Raw genomic sequence first — 24,060 nt, forward strand, 5'->3', positions numbered from 1 at the left:
AGACTAGCATACCTGGTTTTCAGTGTGAACCATCCGGCATCTTCTTTTACAAATTTATCTGAAAAAGATAACTCTGGAAACTCACACGGTTGTTTTCACACCAAGGAGTTAATTTCATGCTTCATCATGGAACTGGACAGGATGTATTTATCGTTCCTCTTTGTGTTTTGCACGACGTGGTGGATGGCTTTGTCTGTGACCCGCTACTCCATACCGGAGGAAATGGAAAGAGGATCCGTGGTCGCCAATCTGGCTGCTGATTTGGGACTGGACTTGAGCGATCTGGCACAACGGGAGGTAAAGCTGGACTTTTTACACAGTAAGAAATATTTAGAGGTTAATACAAGAACAGGAGAACTTTATATTAACGAAAAGATAGACCGAGAAAACCTTTGTCAGCAGAAGACAACATGCTATATAAAGTTGGACGTAATAATTAAAAGCCCACTGCGCATATTCAATATTGAACTAGAAATCACGGATATTAATGACAACGCGCCTCATTTTAGAATGGACAGAGTGGAGTTAGATGTTTCAGAGTCAGCAACGCCAGGGGAGAGATTTTCTTTACCGAACGCTATAGACCCGGATGTTGGCTCTAATACGGTTAAAACATACCGACTCAGTGAAAGCGAACATTTTACTATTGATATTCACGCTGGCAGTGATGGTACAAAGTATGTCGATTTAGTTATGAAGAAAGACTTAGACCGCGAACATCAGGCTGTACATAATTTAATTCTCACGGCTGTGGATGGCGGAGTCCCAGCCCGCTCGGGTACAGCCAACATAATTGTTCGTGTGCTAGATACAAATGACAACGCCCCTCAGTTTGAGCGTCATGCATATTCTGTAAATATGAGTGAGAATTCTCCAATCGGAACTCTAGTAACTAAACTGAACGCAACTGATGCAGACGAGGGCGTAAACGCAGAGGTGACTTACCACTTCACTCTATACACATCTGAGAAAACTCAAGAGATGTTCTCTCTTAATCCGATCACAGGTGAAATAACTGTGAAAGGCACTATTGATTTCGAGGATATGAAAATTTACGAGATGCACATTGAGGCTAAAGACAACGGTCCTGTTCCTCTTACTGGTCAGTGCAGAGTAACGGTACATGTAACCGACATGAACGACAACTATCCAGAAATAACTGTAAAATCTCTGAAGAACACGTTAAAAGAGGATGTCGCCGCTGGTACAGTTATAGCATTAGTGGGAATTAGTGACAGAGACACTGGCGACAACGGCAGAGTTAATCTCACGATAAACAAAAAATTGCCATTTCTTTTAAACAAGACATCCGAGTCCCATTATGAACTGATAGTCTCACAACCATTAGACCGTGAAAAAATACCAGAATATGAGATAACCCTCGTGGTGACCGATAGCGGGACACCACCTCTGACTGATAACGAAACCATAACTGTCCACCTACTGGACGTCAATGACAATGCGCCTCGGTTTCCTCAGTCATTCTATACTATACCTGTTATGGAAAACAACGCACCCGGAGCCCTGTTAAGCTCGCTGACAGCTTTGGATCCTGACCTACATGAAAACCAGTATCTTGTTTATTTTATCATTGAAAAGGAAATCGTTAATACATCAATGTCAATGTTATTCTCAATCAATCCCGAGAACGGTAACCTTTACGCACTAAAGACTTTTGACTATGAGATAGAAAAAGAGTTTCTCTTCCATATAGAGGCCAGAGATTCCGGTGTTCCTCCACTGAGCAGTAACGTAACAGTTCACATTATTATAATGGATCAAAACGACAACACTCCCGTTATTGTCTCCCCGTGGCGCGCGCACGGCTCTGTGGTGGAGGAAAAAATCCCGAGATCCACAGATAAAGGATCACTAGTGGCCAAAGTCATCGCCATTGACACAGACTCTGTGCACAATTCTCGGATAACATATCAGTTCCTACAGAACACGGATGCTACTTTATTTAGTCTGGACCAGTACAATGGAGAGATTCGGACCATGAGGATGTTCAGTTACAGAGATGCGCGCCACCAGCGGCTAGTGGTCATTGCAAAGGACAATGGAGAGCCCGGTCTATCTGCCACAGTCACCATCAAATTGTCTACAGTGGAAACGGCCATGAAATCCTACGCTGACATGACTGAAGTGCCTTTGGAATACGACATCTTTTCGGACTTGAATCTTTATCTGGTGATTGGACTGGGCTCAGTGTCATTTCTGTTACTGATCACCATACTGGTCACCATCGTGCTGAAGTGTCAGAAACCCAAACACAGTAAAGCAGCTCCTCCAAGTAGGAACAGTGTCGTCAGTGAGAGGAACTCAACCTTCGCGGATTCCACACTCGTCTCCAATGACGCATACTGGTACAGTATGTTCCTAGCAGAGACACGGAAAGGGAAGCTGGTTGTTCGACAGCCAGTACCAAAAGGATCGAGATACATTGTGTCCAGTTTACCCAGAGGGACAGGACTTTCACAGACCAGCGATTCAGCAGCATCTACACTGCAGGTGAGAGAAGCGTTTCCTTCATTTACATTTGCAGCACTTGAACACCTGCACTTATCTTCACATACAAATGTCATCTTTTTTTTGCATAATTGATGGTTGTTCCGTAAATATACTGCGTCAGCTGGTGCGAGATGTTGAGGAGTGCAATGAGCAGTGAGGTGCAATGACACTACACAGGTGTTAACGGAACCGAACGAAGAGATTTGCATACAACAGTTCAATTTTGAACGGCTCATACATTTCATTTTCAAAACAAGATTTTTTCAAATCTGTCAACATGATTTATTCAGAGTGCACCGATCCTATGAATACACAAAGGGTCGCTGTTGATCACCAAAATGTATTTGGACGGTCCTTTGGTGACGCCATGATATGCCGTCATCAGGGAGGAGGTATTTTCTTTTCATTGTAACTGCTGATCGAACTGATGCAACCGCTCTTAAAAAATAGCCTTTGTGCATCGAATGTGAAAGGGTAACGGAACATCTGGCATTCCAGTTCAATGTAGTGTGAATCGTATTGTCTGCTGCGTGTGGATATACCAATCGCTTCCGCAGAACAATGGAGAACCACAAAAACTCATTTCAGTGGAGGGGGTATGTAGCTGCTTTCCTGATTTTTTCCTCAATTCTAAAATCAGTATCTACCATTAATCATTATTCTATACCCGAAGAAATGGAGATAGGCACTGTTGTTGCAAATTTAGCTGCTGACTTAAATCTTGACGTGAAAACACTTAGCAGGAGGAAAATGCGGCTGGATAATATCGCTAACAAAAAATACCTTGAAATAAACAAAGAGACGGGGGAGCTCTTTATATTAGAACGGATTGACAGGGAATATCTTTGCAATACAAAATCAGAATTAGCGTGTGTGTTAAAACTGGATGCCACAATTGAAAACCCTGTCCGAATGTTTAATATTGAATTGGAAATACTAGATATCAACGACAACGCGCCACATTTCCGACGAGATACTATGCATCTGGATATATCTGAATCCACCCCGGTTGGTGAACGATTCTCTTTGACCAATGCTGTGGATCCTGATATAGGCTCGAATTCTATCAAAACATATTATCTTAGTGAAAGTGACCATTTCAACATAGAGATACAAACTGGGCGAGACGGATCAAAATTCACGGATCTTATTTTGAAAAAGTCACTTGACCGGGAAAAGCAAAATGTCCATAATTTAATACTCACTGCTGTGGATGGTGGGATACCTGCACGGTCCGGTACAGCCAGCATTGTCGTCAGGGTGTTAGATACAAATGACAACACACCACAGTTTGATAAGGAAAGCTACACAATACAGCTATCCGAAAACTCGCCCATCGGAAGTCTTGTTGTAAAATTAAATGCAACAGACCTGGACGAAGGCTCAAATGCAGACATCACATACCTATTTAGTTTATATACATCAGAGAAAACTCAACAAACTTTTACTTTAAATCCTGATAATGGTGAGATCAGAGTAAAGGACATGGTTAATTACGAAGATTTCAAAATTTATGACATGGAGATAATAGCAAAAGATAAGGGCATAAACTCTTTATCGGGACAATGCAAATTAACTATACTAATAACTGACATGAACGATAATCATCCGGAAATTTCAGTAAAGTCATTTCAAAGTACAGTGAAGGAAAGCATTGAAGTTGGTACAGTCATTGCTGTTGTAAGTGTCAGCGATAAAGATTCCGGTGAAAACGGTGTTGTAGATATTAAAATTGATAATAATTTGCCATTTGTCTTGAAGGAATCTTCAGACAACTATTATGAATTAGTTGTGGCAAAACCTCTGGATAGAGAAAAGGTTCCTGAGTATGACATAATATTTACAGTCACTGACAGGGGTAGTCCTCAGTTATCTGATAACGAGACAATAACACTAGAACTTCTTGATGTTAACGATAATATTCCTCGGTTCAATCAGACGTTCTACACAATACCTGTTACAGAAAATAACTCACCAGGTGCATTGCTAGCCTCGATTACAGCTTTAGATCCAGATTTACATGAAAACCAGTATTTGGTTTATTTCATAATAGAGAAGGAAATCGCAAACACTTCCATGTCCATGCTATTCTCTATTAACCCAGAGAATGGCAACCTTTACGCACTGAAGACATTTGATTATGAAATAGAGAAAGAGTTTCTTTTCCACATTGAGGCCAGGGATTCAGGCGTTCCTCCTCTCAGCAGCAACGTTACGGTCCATATCATCATCATGGACCAAAATGATAACACTCCAGTGATCGTGTCTCCATGGCGCGCGCATGGCACCGTGGTTGAGGAAAAGATCCCCAGAAACACTGATAAGGGATCTCTAGTTGCCAAAGTGATCGCTATTGACACTGACTCTGTGCACAACTCTCGGATAACATACCAGTTTCTCCAGAACACGGATGCTACTTTATTCAGCCTGGACCAGTACAATGGAGAGATCCGGACCATGAGAATGTTCAGCTATAGAGACGCGCGTCACCAGCGCTTAGTGGTGGTAGCCAAGGACAATGGAGAGCCTGCGCTCTCAGCCACTGTGACCATCAAGCTGTCCACGATAGAGACTGCTCTTAAATCCTACGCTGACATGACTGAAGTACCTCTGGAATATGACATATTTTCGGACTTGAATCTTTATCTGGTGATCGGACTGGGCTCAGTGTCATTTCTGTTACTGATCACCATACTGGTCACCATCGTGCTGAAGTGTCAGAAACCCAAACACAGTAAAGCAGCTCCTCCCAGTAGGAACAGTGTGGTCAGTGAGAGGAACTCAACCTTCGCAGATTCCACCCTGGTCTCCAATGACGCATACTGGTACAGTATGTTCCTAGCAGAGACACGCAAAGGGAAGCTGGTTGTGAGACAGCCGGTGCCAAAAGGGTCGAGGTACATCGTGTCCAGTCTACCAAGGAGTACTGGATTAACTGAGACCAGTGGCTCGGCTACCTCCACTTTACAGGTAAGAGCATATTGGACTATTTATCCATTTTCCCCCTCTGGACAAAACTGACATATTTAAATGTTATTGCGTTTTTGTCCATAATGTCATGTATTGGTTATATATGCACTCGTTAAGGGGTCGTTATTGTATACATACTGTAAGTTAGGCATTTTAAGTGTATAGGCTACTTGTAGGTCCGCACAATCATAGCACTGAAACATCATCCTTTTTTTTGCTATTACTACAGTTGCATAGTGTTGCTGTTATATGACCTCGTAACTAGCAGGTCAATAATAACAAATCAAGCTGTGCTCAATACTATGATAGGCCATGACTGATCAGGTAAACTCTAATGGTTAATTATCAATAGAGTATATATATAGTCTGGCTATGTAAGCTGGAGCGGCAAAAAGAAGTTATGCGCCCGCCACGCCACGCCCTGTGTTGTCTTGTCAATCACGCCGAGAGTCGCTGTTTCCCAACAAAACGCTTAATCGTTTCCTTGACGCCATGCGTCATGCGTCATCTCAGGGGCATATTCTCTTTCTCCGTGGTGAACGTCGACGTCTCGCAGCAGTATCTAAACGCTTAAATTGCATTTCCTTACACTATTATACCACGCACTTCTGATTGATTGTTTGTTAACCATCGGATGGATTATGATTGGCATATTCAAGAGAATCAAGACACTGCGCAGTAGCTTATAGAGTAACAGTGAAATTACATGCGATCATGATGCCGTATAAGAGGTACGTCTCTGCCTTTCTTCTTGTCTTTTCAACTCTCACATCTGTGCTCGCTGTTACTCACTATTCAATTCCTGAAGAAATGGATGTAGGCTCGGTTGTGGCTAATTTGGCGACGGACCTGGGATTGGACGTGAAAACGTTAAGTAAACGCAAAATGAGGCTTGACATCATCGCGAGTAGAAAATATCTGGAGGTGAACAAAGAAACCGGCGAGCTATACATTTTAGAGAAGATGGACAGAGAATATTTATGCAACACAAAGACTGCTTCTACATGTTTTCTCAAGATGGAGGTTATTCTCGAGAATCCGGTGCGCATATTTAACATAGAACTGGAAATTGTTGACATAAACGACAATCCGCCTCAATTTCGACGAGACACTATACATTTAGATATTTCCGAGTCGACTCCAGCGGGAGAGCGCTTCTCTCTTAGCAATGCCGTGGATCCCGACACAGGCAGCAACTCCATTAAAACATACTATTTGGGGGAAAGTTCGGATTTTGATATAGAGATTCAGACTGGGCGAGATGGGTCTAAATTCGTAGATTTGATTTTAAAGAGGGCTTTGGACCGGGAAGAGCAGGCTGTTCATAATCTTATTCTAACTGCTGTAGACGGTGGTGTCCCAGCGCGCTCTGGAACAGCTAGCATCATTGTTCGTGTGCTTGACACTAACGACAACGCCCCTAAGTTTGACAAGGAGAGTTACACCATCACTCTCCCCGAAAACTCTCCAATAGGTAGCCTGGTTGTTAAGCTGAATGCAACAGATTCAGATGAGGGGAGTAATGCGGACATTACTTACTCATTCAGCCTCTACACATCCGAGAAAACACAAGAGGCATTTAGTTTAAATCAAAATAATGGCGAAATTAGAGTTAAAGAAATGATAAATTATGAGGATTTCAGAATATACGATATGGAAATCATTGCCAAAGATAACGGGGCAAATTCTCTATCCGGGCAATGTAAAATAACAGTTCTGATCACAGACATGAATGACAACCATCCTGACATATCTATTAAATCTTTCCAAAGCCCTATTAAGGAGAATGTGGCAGTAGACACTGTAATTGCAGTGGTCAGTGTTAGTGACAAAGACTCTGGGGATAATGGTGTAGTTGATGTACACATCCCTGATAGGATCCCATTCGCACTCAAGAAATCATCAGACAATTATTACGAGCTCGTTGTATCAGAACCACTTGACCGTGAAAAAGTTCCAGAATATGACATAACTTTTACCGTGACAGACAGGGGCTCTCCACCGTTGTCAGATAATGAAACAATTACTTTGGAGTTGCTTGATGTTAATGACAACGTACCGCAATTTCCCCAATCATTTTACACTATACGAGTTATGGAAAACAACGCGCCAGGGGCCTTGTTAAGCTCGCTTTCAGCATTAGACCCAGATCTCCACGAAAACCAATACTTAGTATACTTCATTATAGAAAAGGAAATCAAAAACACATCTATGTCTATGCTGTTTTCTATTAACCCGGAAAATGGAAATCTTTACGCATTAAAAACATTTGACTATGAGATAGAGACAGACTTTCTGTTTCATATAGAGGCCCGAGACTCAGGGATTCCACCACTGAGTAGTAACGTCACTGTTCATATAATCATCATCGACCAAAATGACAACAGTCCTGTGATAGTGTCTCCATGGCGCGCGCACGGCTCCGTCGTTGAGGAAAAAATTCCGAGGTCCACCGACAAAGGGTCTCTAGTGGCAAAAGTAATTGCCATCGACACTGACTCCGTGCACAACTCTAGAATAACCTACCAGTTCCTCCAGAACACTGATGCTACTTTATTCAGCCTCGACCAGTATAATGGAGAGATCCGGACCATGAGAATGTTTAGCTACAGAGACGCGCGTCACCAGCGCCTAGTGGTGATCGCCAAGGACAATGGAGAGCCTGCGCTCTCTGCCACCGTGACCATCAAGCTCTCGACGATAGAGACTGCTCTGAAATCCTACGCTGACATGACTGAAGTGCCTTTGGAATATGACATCTTTTCGGACTTGAATCTTTATCTGGTGATCGGACTGGGCTCAGTGTCATTTCTGTTACTGATCACCATACTGGTCACCATCGTGCTGAAGTGCCAGAAACCCAAACACAGTAAAGCAGCTCCTCCCAGTAGGAACAGTGTGATCAGCGACAGGAACTCCTCCATCGCAGATTCCACACTCGTCTCCAATGACGCATACTGGTACAGCATGTTTCTTGCGGAAACACGGAAAGGGAAGCTGGTTGTTCGACAGCCAGTACCAAAAGGGTCCAGATACATTGTGTCCAGTTTACCCAGAGGGACAGGACTTACAGAGACCAGCGATTCAGCTGCATCTACATTGCAGGTGAGAGATTCCCTTTCTTCACACCACCAAGTCCATTTTCAACATTTAAAAAACCTCCACCGGTCTTTCCTTCACCCGAGCGCATCTACATATAAAGTTGTTTACAACTTCTATAATTGATGCGTAAAGTTTGTGGATAACTAAGTCGGTACGTACCTGAGCAAACTCCACCTTTGCTCGAGCTGGCAAAGATAGCTAGATTTAAACTCTCTTGATTTACATAGAAGAAATATACAAATAGTAACGACAATGAACAATGAAGGTATCAGATATGGGTATGGGTATGAAACAGAACACAAATGGCATTCTTTATACCGCATGTAGTTTATAAATATCAGTTTCCAAATAAATCACTTGCCTACAAAATATCAATAGACTATAGACAATAAGTATTTTGCTTTTGTCAGAGTGCAATGATTCTGTGAATGCACAAAGGGTCGCTGTTCATCACCAAAATGCATTTGGGCTTTGTTTTTTTGCGACACCATGGGCGGGCGTCATAGGGGAGGAGACATTCTCTTTTCCTTGTAACAGTTCATCGACCACTGTGATACACGACGGACTTAAATGTTTTTTTTTGTGAAAGGGAGACGAATACATATTACACTTTGTTAATGTAGTCTGCGTCGTATTGTCCGCTGTACTGGAAATATCAGCTGCTACCGCAGAACAATGGAGAACCACAAAAACGCACATCAACGGAGGGGGTATGTCTCTGCTTTCCTGATTTTCTCGACCATTATAAATTCAGCATCTGCAATTACTCATTATTCCATTCCCGAAGAAATGGAGATAGGCACAGTTGTTGCAAATTTAGCCGCTGACTTAAACCTCGACGTGAAAACATTGCGCACGAGGAAAATGCGCCTGGACAATATTGCTAACAAAAAGTATCTCGAGATAAACAAAGAGACGGGGGAGCTCTTTATCTCAGAGAGAATTGACAGGGAATATCTCTGCACTACCAAATCAGCATCCGCGTGTGTGCTGAAACTAGACGCCACTATTGAAAATCCAGTTAGAATGTTTAATATAGAACTGGAAATACTAGATATCAACGACAACGCGCCACATTTTCGTAGAGATACTATGCATTTGGACATATCTGAATCAACCCCTGTCGGTGAACGATTCTCTTTAACCAATGCTGTAGACCCTGACCTCGGATCGAATTCAATCAAGACATATTTTCTTAGCGAGAGTGATCACTTCAGTACCGAGATACAAACGGGGCGAGATGGATCAAAATTTGCCGATTTGATTTTAAAGAAACCTTTAGACCGTGAACAGCAAAATGTCCATAATTTAATACTCACCGCTGTGGACGGTGGAGTACCCGCAAGGTCTGGCACCGCCAGCATTGTAGTTAGGGTTTTGGATACAAATGACAACGCTCCCCAGTTTGACAAGGAAAGTTACACGATAAAACTGTCAGAAAACTCACCCATTGGAAGCCTTGTAGTCAAATTAACTGCAACAGACTTAGATGAAGGCTCGAACTCTGACATCACTTATCTTTTCAGTCTTTATACTTCAGAGAAAACACAACAAACGTTCACTTTAAACCCCGATAGCGGCGAGATCAGAGTAAAGGACATGGTTAATTACGAAGACTTTAAAGTTTATGACATGGAGATAATAGCAAAGGATAAGGGCATAAACTCTTTATCAGGACAATGCAAATTAACTATATTGATATCTGACATGAACGATAACCATCCAGAAATTTCAGTTAAGTCATTTCAAAGCACAGTTAAGGAAAATGTTGACGTTGATACAGTCATTGCTGTTGTAAGTGTTAGCGATAAAGATTCTGGGGAAAATGGTGTTGTTGATATTAAAATTAATGATAACATGCCATTTACTTTAAAAGAATCTTCAGATAACTACTATGAATTAGTTGTGGCGACCCCACTGGATCGCGAAAAGGTTCCCGAGTATGACATAACGTTCACAGTCACGGACAGGGGTACTCCTCCATTATCTGATAATGAGACAATAACATTAGAACTTCTAGATGTTAATGACAATGTCCCTCAGTTTTATCAGACATTCTATACGATACCTGTCCCTGAGAATAACGCACCAGGTGCACTGCTAGCCTCGATTACAGCTTTAGATCCAGATCTACATGAAAACCAGTATTTGGTTTATTTCATCATAGAAAAGGAAATCGCAAACACCTCCATGTCCATGCTATTCTCTATTAACCCAGAGAATGGCAACCTTTACGCACTAAAGACGTTTGATTATGAGATAGAGAAAGAGTTTCTTTTCCACATTGAGGCCAGGGATTCAGGCGTTCCTCCTCTCAGCAGCAACGTTACGGTCCATATCATCATCATGGACCAAAATGATAACACCCCAGTGATAGTGTCTCCATGGCGCGCGCATGGCACCGTGGTTGAGGAAAAGATCCCCAGGAACACTGATAAGGGATCTCTGGTTGCCAAAGTGATTGCTATTGACACGGACTCTGTGCACAACTCGCGAATAACGTACCAGTTCCTCCAGAACACGGACGCTACTTTATTCAGTCTGGACCAATATAATGGGGAGATCCGGACCATGAGAATGTTCAGTTACAGAGACGCGCGTCACCAGCGCTTGGTGGTGATCGCCAAGGACAATGGAGAGCCTGCGCTCTCTGCCACCGTAACCATTAAGCTCTCCACGATAGAGACGGCTCTTAAATCCTACGCTGACATGACTGAAGTGCCTTTGGAATATGACATATTTTCGGACTTGAATCTTTATCTGGTGATCGGACTGGGCTCAGTGTCATTTCTGTTACTGATCACCATACTGGTCACCATCGTGCTGAAGTGTCAGAAACCCAAACACAGTAAAGCAGCTCCTCCCAGTAGGAACAGTGTGGTCAGTGAGAGGAACTCAACCTTCGCAGATTCCACCCTGGTCTCCAATGACGCATACTGGTACAGCATGTTTCTTGCGGAGACGCGTAAAGGAAAGCTGGTTGTGAGACAGCCGGTGCCAAAAGGATCGCGTTACGTTGTGTCAAGCCTACCGAGAAGCACAGGCCTGACAGAGACCAGTGACTCAGCTGCATCTACTTTACAGGTGAGAGACGTGCTATTTCTCTTCTGTTCTTTCTTTTCGTCACAAAAGTGTCAGAAACCGACGCCAAGAAAAGCAGCACGTCCAAGTAAGAACAGTGTGATTAGTGAGGGGAACTCAACCATCGCGGATTAAACTCTGGTCTCCAATGATGCCTACTGGTATAGTTTGTTTCTGGGTGAAACACAGAAAGGGAAGCTGGTAGTTAGACAGCCGGTGCCAAAGGGCTCGCGCTATATTGTGTCTTGTATACCAAGGGCTAACAGAGAACAGTGACTCAGCCGCATATACATTGTAGGTGTGAGATACATCTAAATCTATATCTACATTATTTACTTTGATAAGCCAAACTAAATTCAATTTCAGTTACAGTAGTATAACTACTAAATCAAATCATCCTAGCATTCTAAATCCTGGTTTGTGCAAGATTATCTTTGGACTGTAGGGTGCCCAAGGGTTTGCGCTTTAACTCATTGAAGTCCTCCGGGTGCGCATGTCTTGTGTTGTTGTGTTAAAATGTTGAAGAAGAGTAACCAAGAACTAAGAGTATGTTGTTATTGTTCCATTATTTGCATACGAGAGAAGTTTATGCATATACCAACACGTATTCCGAAGTATTTTACATGCGCTTACCTTAAAAACACTTCAGGTTTTTAAAGCAACACAGTATAGTTATTTGGCTTCAAATAACTATGGCTTCAAACTCATATCTTTTAAACTAATACACCTAAGAGTGATATAGCCAAGGCTGTACCGATCGTCTGAATGCGCAGAGGGTCGCTGTTCGTCAGCAAAACATCATGTCTCCTCCCTGAGACTTCGTGAAGCATCGTCATAAAGAAAGCGACGTTCCCTTTTCATTGTGACTGTTGTAGTAGCTGACTTTAGAACATACTGGGCTGTCTGACAAATTTGAGCCAGCAGAGCTGGATAAACGGAGGTAGGCTACAGTATACCTTTTTTTTTACAAGAAAATCAAATCTACATCGAACATCACATCAGCAAAGCAAACGGGAAGATTTAGCCCACAGAGAACAATGGATACCCATATAAATGCGCATTGCTGGCCAAGGTACGTCTCGGTTTTTCTCATGTTATGCGTGCTACATTCTGCATCTGCGGTAACACATTATTCCATTCCGGAGGAAATGGAGATTGGCTCTGTCGTTGCAAATCTAGCTGCTGATTTGAACCTTGACGTAAAAACACTGAGCAGAAGAAAGATGAGACTGGATAATATAGCAAATAAAAAGTACTTCGACATTAACAAAGAGACGGGAGAACTGTTCATATTGGAGAGAATTGACAGGGAATACCTCTGCATATCAAAATCTGCAACAACATGCGTGTTGAAACTGGATGCTACGATCGAAAATCCTATTCGAATATTTAACATCGAAGTGGAAATACTTGACATTAATGACAATGCCCCGCATTTTCGTAGAGATACAATTAATCTAGACATATCTGAATCCACTCCAGTCGGTGAACGATTCTCTTTGAACAATGCTGTGGATCCTGACGTTGGGTCTAACTCAATCAAAACGTATTATCTTAGTGAGAGCGAACATTTCAACATTGAAATACAATCTGGTCGCGATGGATCAAAATTTACAGATTTGATTTTGAAAAATCCGTTGGACAGAGAGAAGCAGAATGTTCATAATTTAATACTCACTGCTGTGGATGGTGGCGTCCCCGCACGGTCCGGTACAGCCAGCATTGTAGTGCGGGTGTTAGACACAAATGACAACGCCCCTCAGTTTCACAAAGAAAGTTACACGATAACACTGTCAGAGAACTCCCCCATTGGAAGTCTGGTTGTGAAACTGAATGCTACAGACTTAGATGAAGGCTCAAATGCAGAAATCGTTTACATATTTAGTCTATACACCTCGGAGAAAACACAACAAACGTTCAGTTTAAATCCTGATAATGGCGAGATTAGGGTAAAGGACATGGTTAATTACGAAGATTTTAAAATATATGACATGGAGATCATAGCAAAGGACAAAGGCGCAAATTCCTTATCGGGACAATGTAAACTAACCATATTGATTACTGATATGAACGACAATCATCCAGAGATCTCAGTCAAATCATTTCAAAGTACAATCAAGGAAAATGTGGAAGTCGATACTATCATTGCTGTTGTAAGTGTTTGCGATAAGGATTCTGGGGAGAATGGAGTTGTTGACATTAAAATTAACAAAAACTTGCCCTTTGAATTGAAAGAATCCTCAGACAATTACTATGAATTGGTGGTATCCACCCCTCTTGATAGAGAAAGGGTTCCCGAATATGATATTACATTTACTGTCACAGACAGGGGCACACCTCAATTATCTGATAACGAGACTATAACTGTAGAATTGCTAGATGTTAATGACAATGTCCCTCGGTTCAATCAGACGTTTTTCACAATACCAGTGACTGAGAATAACGCACCAGGTGCACTATTAGCTGCCCTTACCGCTGTAGATCCAGATCTCCATGAAAACCAGTACCTCGTTTATTTCATCATAGAAAAGGAAATAGCTAACACCTCCATGTCCATGCTATTCTCTATTAACCCAGAGAATGGCAACCTTTACGCACTAAAGACGTTTGATTATGAAATAGAGAAAGAGTTTCTTTTCCACATTGAGGCCCGTGATTCGGGCGTTCCTCCTCTCAGTAGCAACGTCACAGTTCATATCATCATCATGGACCAAAATGATAACACTCCAGTGATAGTGTCTCCATGGCGCGCGCATGGCACCGTGGTTGAGGAAAAGATCCCCAGGAACACTGATAAGGGATCTCTAGTTGCCAAAGTGATCGCTATTGACACGGACTCTGTTCACAACTCTCGGATAACGTACCAGTTCCTCCAGAACACGGACGCCACATTATTCAGCTTGGACCAGTACAATGGAGAGATCCGGACCATGAGAATGTTCAGCTACAGAGACGCGCGTCACCAGCGCCTAGTGGTGATCGCCAAGGACAATGGAGAGCCTGCACTTTCTGCCACCGTGACCATCAAACTCTCCACGATAGAGACTGCTCTTAAATCCTACGCTGACATGACTGAAGTGCCTTTGGAATATGACATATTTTCGGACTTGAATCTTTATCTGGTAATCGGACTGGGCTCAGTGTCATTTCTATTACTGATCACCATACTGGTCACCATCGTGCTGAAGTGTCAGAAACCCAAACACAGTAAAGCAGCTCCTCCCAGTAGGAACAGTGTGGTCAGCGAGAGGAACTCAACCTTCGCTGATTCCACCCTGGTATCCAATGACGCATACTGGTACAGCATGTTTCTTGCGGAGACGCGTAAAGGGAAGCTGGTTGTGAGACAGCCGGTGCCAAAAGGATCACGTTACGTTGTGTCAAGCCTACCGAGAAGCACAGGCCTGTCCGAACCCACTGATTCAGCTGCATCAACTTTACAGGTGAGAAATTAGTTTTCTTTCCTATCTGTGCTGTTCTTCCCCAAACTGAGTTATACATATAGCTGTCACTCTACTGTCACCTAGCAGTAACTAATGACCAGTCACTTCTGAATTTTCAAGGTTATATTTAAAAGAGCGACTGCAATGCATTTAGAACTGCACCGTGGTTGATATTTCGCAAAGGGTCGCTATGCGTCAGCAAATCGCATTTGTACAACCTTTCATTGCGTCACAGAAAGGGCGACGCTGGGTTTTTTTGTGACGGCGGTCAGTTCTTGACTGTGCTACTAGACCTTGGGCATAAATCGTGCTTGTGGTAATAAGCGACATTAAGATACTGTCCTTGATACATCAGCATCTGAATAGTTACATCCGCGGTAACTTGGATTATCTTGTATCAGTCTTTTCAAGATAACAATGGAGATTTGTAAAAACGCCAATCAACGGAGAAGGAGGTACGTTGCGGTTTTCCTCCTCTTCTCCTTTCTCAGCTCAGCATCTGCCATTACACATTATTCTGTTCCCGAGGAAATGGAGGTTGGTTCGGTTGTTGCAAATTTAGCTGCAGATTTGAACCTTGACGTGAAAACACTGAGCAGAAGGAAAATGCGTCTGGATAATTTCGTAAACAAAAAGTACCTCGAGATAAACAGAGACACAGGGGAGATTTTTATTTTTGAGAGAATTGATAGGGAATACCTTTGTAGTTCGAAATCAGCCACAACGTGTGTTCTGAAACTAGATGCCACAATTGAAAATCCAATTCGTATATTTAACATTGAAGTGGAGATATTAGACATTAACGACAATGCACCAAGTTTTCGAAGAGATACTATTCATCTTGACATATCAGAGTCCACCCCAGTGAGTGAACGATTCTCTTTGAACAATGCGGTGGACCCTGACATCGGATCGAATTCAATCAAAACATATTACCTTAGTGAGAGTGATCATTTTAACATTGAAATACAAACTGGACGAGACGGATCAAAATTCGCCGATTTGATTTTGAAAAAGGCTCTGGACCGGGAAAAGCAAACTGTTCATAATTTAATACTCACTGCTGTGGATGGTGGGATACCCGCACGGTCTGGTACAGCCAGCATTGTAGTCAGGGTTCTGGATACAAATGACAACGCCCCCCATTTTGACAAGGAAAGCTATAACATTGATCTGTCCGAAAATTCACCTATTGGAAGTCTTGTTGTAAAATTAAATGCAACCGATTTAGATGAAGGTACAAACGCAGACATCGCTTACCTTTTCAGTCTATATACTTCGGAGAAAACACAACAAACGTTCAGTTTAAATCCCGATAATGGCGAGATCAGAGTAAAGGACATGGTTAATTACGAAGATTTTAAAATATATGACATGGAGGTAATAGCAAAGGACAAGGGCGTAAATTCTTTATCAGGACAATGCAAATTAACTATACTTATAACCGACATGAACGACAACCATCCAGAAATTTCAGTTAAATCATTTCAAAGTACAGTTAAGGAAAATGTTGATGTCGACACTGTCATTGCGGTTGTAAGTGTTAGTGATAAGGATTCTGGTGAAAACGGTATTGTTGACATTAAAATCAACGATAATTTACCTTTTGCACTAAGGGAATCCTCAGACAATCATTATGAATTAATTGTATCTAAACCTCTGGATAGAGAAAAGGTTCCAGAGTATGATATTACATTTACAGTCACGGACAGGGGCACACCTCAATTATCTGATAACGAGACTATAACTTTAGAACTTCTTGATGTTAATGATAATGTTCCTCGATTTAACAAAACATTCTACACAATACCAGTCACTGAAAATAACGCACCAGGTGCATTGCTAGCCTCGATTACAGCTTTAGATCCAGATTTACATGAAAACCAGTATTTGGTTTATTTCATAATAGAGAAGGAAATCGCAAACACCTCCATGTCCATGCTATTCTCGATTAACCCAGAGAATGGCAACCTTTACGCACTGAAGACGTTTGATTATGAAATGGAGAAAGAGTTTCTTTTCCACATTGAGGCCCGTGATTCAGGCGTTCCCCCTCTCAGCAGTAACGTCACAGTTCATATCATCATCATGGACCAAAATGATAACACTCCAGTGATAGTGTCTCCATGGCGCGCGCATGGCACCGTAGTTGAGGAAAAAATCCCAAGAAACACTGATAAAGGAAGTTTGGTGGCAAAAGTGATCGCTATTGACACAGACTCTGTGCACAACTCTCGGATAACATACCAGTTCCTCCAGAACACGGACGCTACTTTATTCAGCTTAGATCAGTACAATGGAGAGATCCGGACCATGAGGATGTTCAGTTACAGAGACGCGCGTCACCAGCGCCTAGTGGTGATCGCCAAGGACAATGGAGAGCCTGCGCTCTCTGCCACAGTGACCATCAAACTCTCCACGATAGAGACTGCTCTTAAATCTTACGCTGACATGACTGAGGTACCTTTGGAATATGACATCTTTTCGGACTTGAATCTTTATCTGGTGATCGGACTGGGCTCAGTGTCATTTCTGTTACTGATCACCATTCTGGTCACCATCGTGCTGAAGTGTCAGAAACCCAAACACAGCAAAGCAGCTCCTCCCAGTAGGAACAGTGTTGTCAGCGACAGGAACTCAACCTTCGCAGACTCCACCCTTGTCTCCAATGACGCATACTGGTACAGTATGTTTCTTGCGGAGACGCGTAAAGGGAAGCTGGTTGTAAGACAGCCGGTGCCAAAAGGATCGCGTTACGTTGTGTCAAGTCTACCGAGAAGCACAGGCCTGACAGAGACCAGCGACTCAGCTGCTAGCACTTTACAGGTGAGAGATGTGTTCTTTGACCTTCATAAGACACATTACATTCAACTTCAACATTCATGCGTAACATAGCGTACTCCTTACATTTGGCGCCTGGAATTATTTTTGAATTGACGCGGGTCAGAGGGTTTGTGCTTCAGTCACGGTGTTATTGCATTCAGACATGTAATCAACAAATTGGAACTATAGTTTGGAGAGGTGGATGACTTGGCGATAAAACTAAGGTATGGCTTAGAGATGTTGTATTTGGGGGTGGTGGTGGTGGTGGTGATGAGGACCTGCATGACGAATTCACAAATCACTTCGAGCATGCAGTTATTTATTTGACATAATTTTGTTTTCGCCTGTCTTTACTTAAATTGAAATAGAGCTAGGCTACTCTTCAAGATTGTTACATGTGTTTATTTATTGATAATAATTCTAAGACATTGAGGACTACAATACATGCTGCACCAAGACTCTAAATGCACAAAGGGTCGCTGTTCATCAGCAAAAGTCTTATTGGTATCCTCCCTACGACGCCATTACACATCGTCATAAAGTGGGCAACGGTCTCTATTCATTGAGGCAGTTACAGTAGCTAGTCCATGGCCATAACGGATTAAGGTGGAAATTATTAGTGTTGTCAGTAGAAGACCGGCGAAAGTACAGTGGATATTGCAATTACACACCATCGGAATCGACCGATCCATAATCTGAGATATAGCGCACAAGTCTATTTTCCAGAGGACAATGAATGCTCATGTTAACGCGCGTCACTGGCAAAGGTACGTCTCAGCTTTTCTAATGTCATGCCTCCTGCACTCGGCATCTGCTGTAACACATTATTCAGTTCCTGAGGAAATGGAGATCGGCTCTGTTGTTGCAAATCTAGCTGCAGATTTGAACATCGATGTCAATACACTGAGTAGAAGGAAGATGCGACTGGATAACATTGCAAACAAAAAGTACCTCGAAATCAACAAGGAGACAGGAGAGCTGTTCATATTCGAGAGAATTGACAGAGAATACCTCTGCCTTGCAAAATCGACATGTGTATTGAAACTGGACGCTACAATAGAAAACCCTATTCGAATATTTAACATTGAGGTGGAAATATTAGATATTAATGATAATGCCCCACATTTTCGTAAAGATACAATTCATCTTGACATATCAGAATCCACACCAGTCGGTGAACGATTCTCTTTGAACAATGCTGTGGATCCTGACGTCGGTTCGAATTCAATCAAAACGTATTACCTTAGTGAGAGTGACCACTTCGACATAGAGATACAGTCTGGACGAGATGGTTCAAAATTCACGGATCTTATTTTGAAAAAGTCTTTGGACAGAGAAAAGCAGAATGTGCATAGCTTAATACTCACCGCTGTGGACGGTGGAGTGCCCGCACGGTCGGGGACAGTCAGCATAGTTGTGCGGGTGTTAGATACTAATGACAACGCCCCCCAGTTTGACAAAGAGAACTACATGATAAACCTTTCCGAAAACACTCCTATAGGAAGTCTTGTTGTGAAACTGAATGCAACGGATTTAGATGAAGGCTCAAACGCAGACATGACTTATCTATTCAGTCTTTACACCTCGGAGAAAACGCAACAAACGTTCACTTTAAATCCTGACAACGGCGAGATCAGAGTAAAGGACATGGTTAACTACGAAGATTTTAAAATTTATGACATGGAAATAATAGCAAAAGACAAAGGCACTAATTCTTTATCAGGACAATGTAAACTAACTATATTGATTACTGATATGAACGACAATCATCCAGAGATCTCAGTCAAATCATTTCAAAGTACAATCAAGGAAAATGTCGAAGTAGATACAGTCATTGCTGTTGTAAGTGTTAGCGATAAGGATTCTGGAGAAAACGGAGTTGTTGACATTAAAATCAACGATCACTTGCCCTTTGCATTAAGAGAATCCTCAGACAATTACTATGAATTAGTAGTATCAACAGACCTTGATCGAGAAAAGGTTCCTGAATATGATATTACATTTACGGTCACAGACAGGGGCACACCTCAATTATCTGATAACGAGACCATAACTGTAGAATTGCTAGATGTTAATGACAACGTCCCTCGGTTCAATCAGACGTTTTTCACAATACCAGTGACTGAGAATAACGCACCAGGTGCACTATTAGCTGCCCTTACCGCTGTAGATCCAGATCTCCATGAAAACCAATACCTCGTTTATTTCATCATAGAAAGGGAGATTGCCAACACCTCTATGTCTATGCTATTCTCTATTAACCCAGAGAATGGCAACCTTTACGCACTGAAGACGTTTGATTATGAGATAGAGAAAGAGTTTCTTTTCCACATTGAGGCCAGAGATTCAGGCGTTCCTCCTCTCAGCAGTAACGTTACTGTGCATATCATCATCATGGACCAAAATGATAACACTCCAGTGATAGTGTCTCCATGGCGCGCGCATGGCACCGTGGTTGAGGAAAAGATCCCAAGAAACACTGATAAAGGGAGTTTGGTGGCCAAAGTGATTGCTATTGACACGGACTCTGTTCACAACTCTCGTATAACGTACCAGTTCCTCCAGAACACGGATGCCACATTGTTTAGTTTAGATCAGTACAATGGAGAGATCCGGACCATGAGAATGTTCAGCTACAGAGACGCGCGTCACCAGCGCCTAGTGGTGATCGCCAAGGACAATGGAGAGCCTGCGCTCTCTGCCACCGTGACCATCAAGCTCTCCACGATAGAGACTGCTCTTAAATCCTACGCTGACATGACTGAGGTGCCTTTGGAATATGACATCTTTTCGGACTTGAATCTTTATCTGGTGATCGGACTGGGCTCAGTTTCATTTCTGTTACTGATCACCATTCTGGTCACCATCGTGCTGAAGTGTCAGAAACCCAAACACAACAAAGCAGCTCCTCCCAGTAGGAACAGTGTGGTCAGTGAGAGGAACTCAACCTTTGCAGATTCCACCCTGGTATCCAATGACGCATACTGGTACAGCATGTTTCTTGCGGAGACGCGTAAAGGGAAGCTGGTTGTGAGACAGCCGGTGCCAAAAGGATCGAGGTACGTTGTGTCAAGCCTACCGAGAAGCACAGGGCTGACAGAGACCAGTGACTCAGCTGCATCTACTTTACAGGTGAGAGATGCGTTATTCCTTCATAAGATACACTATATTCAATTTCAACACCCATGTGTCACATATATTCGGCGCATTAGATTATTTTTGGATTGACGCGGGTCATCTTACTGAGTTATAGCATTAGGATGCCACGCACTGTACGGTATGGAGAAATGGACAGTTCTAAGTTTGGTTTACAGAGGTGTTTTTATTTATGGGGAATACCTGTTGAGTTCAACATACATGCAATTATGTAATAGACAGGCGAAGACTATTTGATGTACAATACATATGTTGACTGCTTCTAAAACTTTGCGAGTACAACAATAAAGGCTGCACTGAGATCGTGAAAGCGCAAAGGGTCGCTGTTCGTCAGCAAAAGTCGCATTGGTATCCTCCCTGAGACGCCATTACGCATCATCATGAGGTAACGTTCTATTTTTCTGAGACGGTTGCAGAAGCCAGTGCTTCAACACGTTGGACTAACGCTCTAAATTATTCGTGCTGTTAGATCAAGGCTGGCGGAGGTAGCCTAGAGTGGATATTTACGGGCAAGAATATCAGAATCCAGTGATCCACAACAAACTGCGCGCACAAGTCTATCGGAGAACAATGGATACCCATATTAGCGCGCGTCAAGGGCAAAGGTATGTCTTAGCCTTTCTAATGGTATGCCTTTTGCAATCAACATCTGCCGTAACACATTACTCAATTCCCGAGGAAATGGAGATTGGCTCTGTTGTCGCAAATCTAGCTGCTGATTTGAACATTGACGTAAAAACACTGAGCAGAAGGAAGATGCGTCTGGATAATATTGCTAACAAAAGATACCTCGAAATCAACAAAGAGACAGGAGAACTGTTCATATTCGAGAGAATTGACAGAGAATATCTCTGCACTTCCAAATCGACATGTGTATTAAAGCTGGATGCATCAATAGAAAATCCCGTTCGAATGTTTAATATTGAACTGGAAATTTTGGACATAAATGACAATGAGCCACATTTTCGCAGAGATACTATGCATTTGGACATATCTGAATCCACACCAGTTGGTGAACGATTCTCTTTGAACAATGCTGTGGATCCTGACGTTGGGTCGAATTCAATCAAAACGTATTATCTTAGTGAGAGCGAGCATTTTAACATTGAAATACAATCTGGTCGCGATGGATCAAAATTTACAGATTTGATTTTGAAAAAGCCTTTGGACAGAGAAAAGCAGAATATTCACAACTTAATACTTACTGCTGTGGATGGTGGCGTCCCTGCACGGTCTGGCACAGCCAGCATTGTAGTGCAGGTGTTAGACACAAATGATAACGCCCCCCAGTTTGACAAAGAAAGCTACACGATAACACTGTCAGAGAACTCCCCCATTGGAAGTCTGGTTGTGAAATTAAATGCTACAGACTTAGACGAAGGCTCAAATTCAGATATCACTTATCTATTTAGTCTATATACATCGGAGAAAACACAACAAACGTTCAGTTTAAATCCTGATAATGGCGAGATTAGGGTAAAGGACATGGTTAATTACGAAGATTTTAAAATGTATGATATGGAGATCATAGCAAAGGACAAAGCTGCAAATTCTTTATCAGGGCAATGCAAATTAACTATATTGATTACTGATATGAACGACAACCATCCAGAAATTTCAGTGAAGTCCTTTCAAAGTACAATTAAGGAAAATGTTGAAGTGGATACTGTCATTGCTGTTGTAAGCGTCAGTGACAAAGACTCTGGGGAAAACGGTGTTGTTGACATTAAAATAAATGATAATTTGCCCTTTGCATTAAGAGAGTCTGCAGACAACTATTTCGAATTAGTGGTGTCCACCCTACTGGATAGAGAAAGGGTTCCCGAATATGATATTACATTTACGGTCACAGACAGGGGCACACCTCAATTATCTGATAACGAGACCATAACCGTAGAATTGCTTGATGTTAATGACAACGTCCCTCGGTTCAATCAGACGTTTTTCACAATACCAGTGACTGAGAATAACGCACCAGGTGCACTATTAGCTGCCCTTACCGCTGTAGATCCAGACCTCTATGAAAACCAGTACCTCGTTTATTTCATCATAGAAAAAGAAATCGCAAACACCTCCATGTCCATGCTATTCTCTATTAACCCAGAGAATGGCAACCTTTACGCACTAAAGACGTTTGATTATGAAATAGAAAAAGAGTTTCTTTTTCACATTGAAGCCCGGGATTCAGGCGTTCCTCCTCTCAGCAGTAACGTTACGGTTCATATCATCATCATGGACCAAAATGATAACACTCCAGTGATAGTGTCTCCATGGCGCGCGCATGGCACCGTGGTTGAGGAAAAGATCCCCAGGAACACTGATAAGGGATCTCTAGTTGCCAAAGTGATCGCCATTGACACGGACTCTGTTCACAACTCTCGGATAACGTACCAGTTTCTCCAGAACACGGACGCTACTTTATTCAGCTTAGATCAGTACAACGGAGAGATCAGGACCATGAGAATGTTCAGTTACAGAGACGCGCGTCACCAGCGCCTAGTGGTGATCGCCAAGGACAATGGAGAGCCTGCGCTCTCTGCCACCGTGACCATCAAGCTCTCCACGATAGAGACTGCTCTTAAATCCTACGCTGACATGACTGAGGTACCTTTGGAATATGACATCTTTTCGGACTTGAATCTTTATCTGGTGATCGGACTGGGCTCAGTGTCATTTCTGTTACTGATCACCATACTGGTCACCATCGTGCTGAAATGTCAGAAACCCAAACACAGTAAAGCAGCTCCTCCCAGTAGGAACAGTGTGGTCAGTGAGAGGAACTCAACTTTCGCAGATTCCACCCTGGTCTCCAATGACGCATACTGGTACAGCATGTTTCTTGCGGAGACGCGCAAAGGGAAGCTGGTTGTGAGACAGCCGGTGCCAAAAGGATCGAGGTACGTTGTGTCAAGCCTACCGAGAAGCACTGGGCTCACAGAGACAAGTGATTCGGCTGCTTCTACTCTTCAGGTAA

General features: G+C 42.5%; 1 protein-coding gene across 15 annotated transcripts in view; it reads left to right on the plus strand.

Moving 5' to 3' along the window:
- The first annotated feature begins 303 nt into the window (after window positions 1-303).
- LOC121693912 (protocadherin alpha-C2-like) overlaps window positions 304-24,060 on the plus strand; it is a 35,277-nt gene continuing 11,520 nt past the window's right edge. For 2 of the 15 annotated variants that reach the window (XM_042073772.1, XM_042073771.1), the window contains exon 1: window positions 304-2,511. In XM_042073772.1, coding sequence (XP_041929706.1) covers window positions 511-2,511 — 2,001 coding nt within the window. In that variant the 5' untranslated portion in view covers window positions 304-510. The other 13 variants (XM_042073762.1, XM_042073756.1, XM_042073768.1 and 10 more) reach the window with 7 other exon arrangements.

This window comes from Alosa sapidissima, chromosome 20, assembly GCF_018492685.1.
Source record: "Alosa sapidissima isolate fAloSap1 chromosome 20, fAloSap1.pri, whole genome shotgun sequence".
In the NCBI taxonomy this organism is placed as follows: Eukaryota; Metazoa; Chordata; class Actinopteri; order Clupeiformes; family Clupeidae; genus Alosa; species Alosa sapidissima.